The sequence below is a fragment of the Salvia miltiorrhiza genome, chromosome 6 (assembly GCF_028751815.1).
Source record: "Salvia miltiorrhiza cultivar Shanhuang (shh) chromosome 6, IMPLAD_Smil_shh, whole genome shotgun sequence".
In the NCBI taxonomy this organism is placed as follows: Eukaryota; Viridiplantae; Streptophyta; class Magnoliopsida; order Lamiales; family Lamiaceae; genus Salvia; species Salvia miltiorrhiza.
The window spans coordinates 31,793,776-31,795,820 of NC_080392.1; the positions used below are offsets into that span (position 1 = coordinate 31,793,776).

General features: G+C 36.2%; 1 protein-coding gene across 1 annotated transcript; it reads right to left on the minus strand.

Annotated features, from left to right (window-relative positions):
* Positions 1-378: 378 nt before the first annotated feature.
* LOC130990766 (pentatricopeptide repeat-containing protein At5g27270-like) lies at positions 379-1,325 on the minus strand. The gene is made up of 3 exons (XM_057914998.1): positions 1,207-1,325; positions 795-859; positions 379-693 (listed from the first exon to the last, which is right to left on the minus strand). The coding sequence occupies exons 1-3, from the start codon at positions 1,277-1,279 to the stop codon at positions 379-381; spliced, it is 453 nt and encodes a 150-aa protein (XP_057770981.1). The 5' UTR covers positions 1,280-1,325.
* Positions 1,326-2,045: the final 720 nt, after the last annotated feature.

Below are 2,045 nucleotides of genomic sequence, written 5' to 3' on the forward strand. Positions count from 1 at the left end.
ACGCCAATAGACAACGGACAAAACTCGTTGTCTATTAGAAAATCAACTGTTGTAAATGAGAGTATTGTCTATTGGAGGGCGGTCATAGACAAACCGTTGTCTATTCTCTTATAGACAACGGTTGTCTATTCTCCGTTGTCTATTCTAATATAGACAATGGTTTTTAAAATATTTTTTTTATAATTTATTTATATTTTCTAATTTTTTAAATATATATTTACCAATACTAAAAACTCATAATAGAAAACTAAAAATACATATATTAATAATAAAAATCCATACATTCATTCAAACATTATTAATCCAATATTACATTCAAACAAATTTCATCCAACATCACAAATTTCATCCAACATTTGAATCTTCATTCAAACATTATTAATCGAATATTACATTCAAACAAATTTCATCCAACATCACAAATTTCATCCAACATTTGAATCCTGCTCTGCTAAAAGCTGAGAGTACAAGGTTAAAATGGGCACATTTCGGTGAGATTCCTTCCTTCTGCATTGACATGATACTCTTTTCTGCTTCTGCATATTTTCTACTTTCAGCATACGCTCGAATAATGGCAAGGTAGGTAAGGGAGTCGGGTGAACAACCGGAACTCTGCATGCTTAGCAAAAGGTTTTCTGCTTCTCGGTAAAGTCCACCAGCAGCACATGCATTGATCATGACGTTGTTGCTCACCTGCACCTCACGGAGCCCAAACAAGTATCAGAAACAAATGATGGGTTATAATATGCACACAAAGCAATCGAGCTACACGCATGATATAAACATGAACATACATTCCCAGGTTTTATTCCTTCCCCCTGCATTTTACGGAATAGGGCTATTGCTTCATGAACTTTGCCTGCAAAGCCAAGTAAAATAGTAGTCAAGCATAGTAAATACATTTAACTTTTGAACTAATCTCCAGACTTTAGAATTAAGTTATTTGAACAGAGCTTATATGATTTATCAATACGTGTTTAGTTCTTAAGGCTGAAATTATTCTAGATATATTTCCTGTATATACAATCCAAAGACAGGAATAGACCTATTTGTCAACAGATTCTATGAACCAATTTAGAAATTAAGTTTAATAAGCAGCCACTAAGCACGGTATAATGTCTTCCCTCAAGAACTAGTAGAAAAGTTAAATTTCGATATGCAATTTAACAGGGTTGATCGCATCACTAGTCTGAGACAGGGGCACACCAGCTTTTCCATAGTGGCAAATCATATTAGTGCATATCTTCTCATCCAGTGCCCTACCCAAGTTCTGAGCCATGTTGAATATCTCTATTGCTTTGTCCAGGTTCCGGCCTCGTCCATACACACTGCAATATCATGAATGTCAATTCTATTGATGAATTAACGAACTCTATATTCATTACTAATTCAAAGCACCAGCACGTACGTTTATTTTATTACATGATCGTCTATACCAACGATGATATCTGAAGACACGAGTCAAGGGCATAAGTAAGATTTCTCCGAAGTACGAGGACCAAAGCTAAGATTTCCAAGTGGGCATTACTTTCTAATACTCCTATTACTGGCTTTCTAAACGATGATTATGATAATGTTATAAGTTTTAAGATGATTTGAGATAAATTGATGTTTGAACTAATTAACTTGCCGAGTTTTGATGACGACGAGCCTGTACGTTACCCTCTACTGATGAGATGAGACGATTTCGGGTCCTGCCAACGGCGGGATTGTGTACACAGAGGTAACCGTGAGCTGTATACCGGGTTGGCCGGTTAGAAATGACTGTGAGCCGACTGACAGGTCGGCCGGTTACGGTGCTTGAGAAGGAGGCCTACTTCTCAGTACCATGATGATAATGAGTTGTAGAAGTGGTACTACATGCTAAGTATTTGTGACTGCAGTCTATTTCTTATTACTTTATGATGCTTATAAATTATCAATCGCTTACACAGGTTCTTTTAAAGAAAAACCCCTGTGTGATGTATAAATGGCAGGTTAAATGTATAGCTCTAAGAGCGAGATTGTTTACTTTCGGCTTATGTCCACTGAGTATTTTATACTCA

Excerpts from the sequence above, each read along its gene's own strand:
- LOC130990766 (XM_057914998.1), bottom strand. The coding sequence starts at position 1,279 with ATGGCTCAGAACTTGGGTAGGGCACTGGATGAGAAGATATGCACTAAT. Across the intron at positions 860-1,206 it reads TTGCCACTATGGAAAAGCTG|GCAAAGTTCATGAAGCAATA; the intron begins GTGTGCCCCTGT and ends TTGGCTTTGCAG. Across the intron at positions 694-794 it reads AAGGAATAAAACCTGGGAAT|GTGAGCAACAACGTCATGAT; the intron begins GTATGTTCATGT and ends CGTGAGGTGCAG.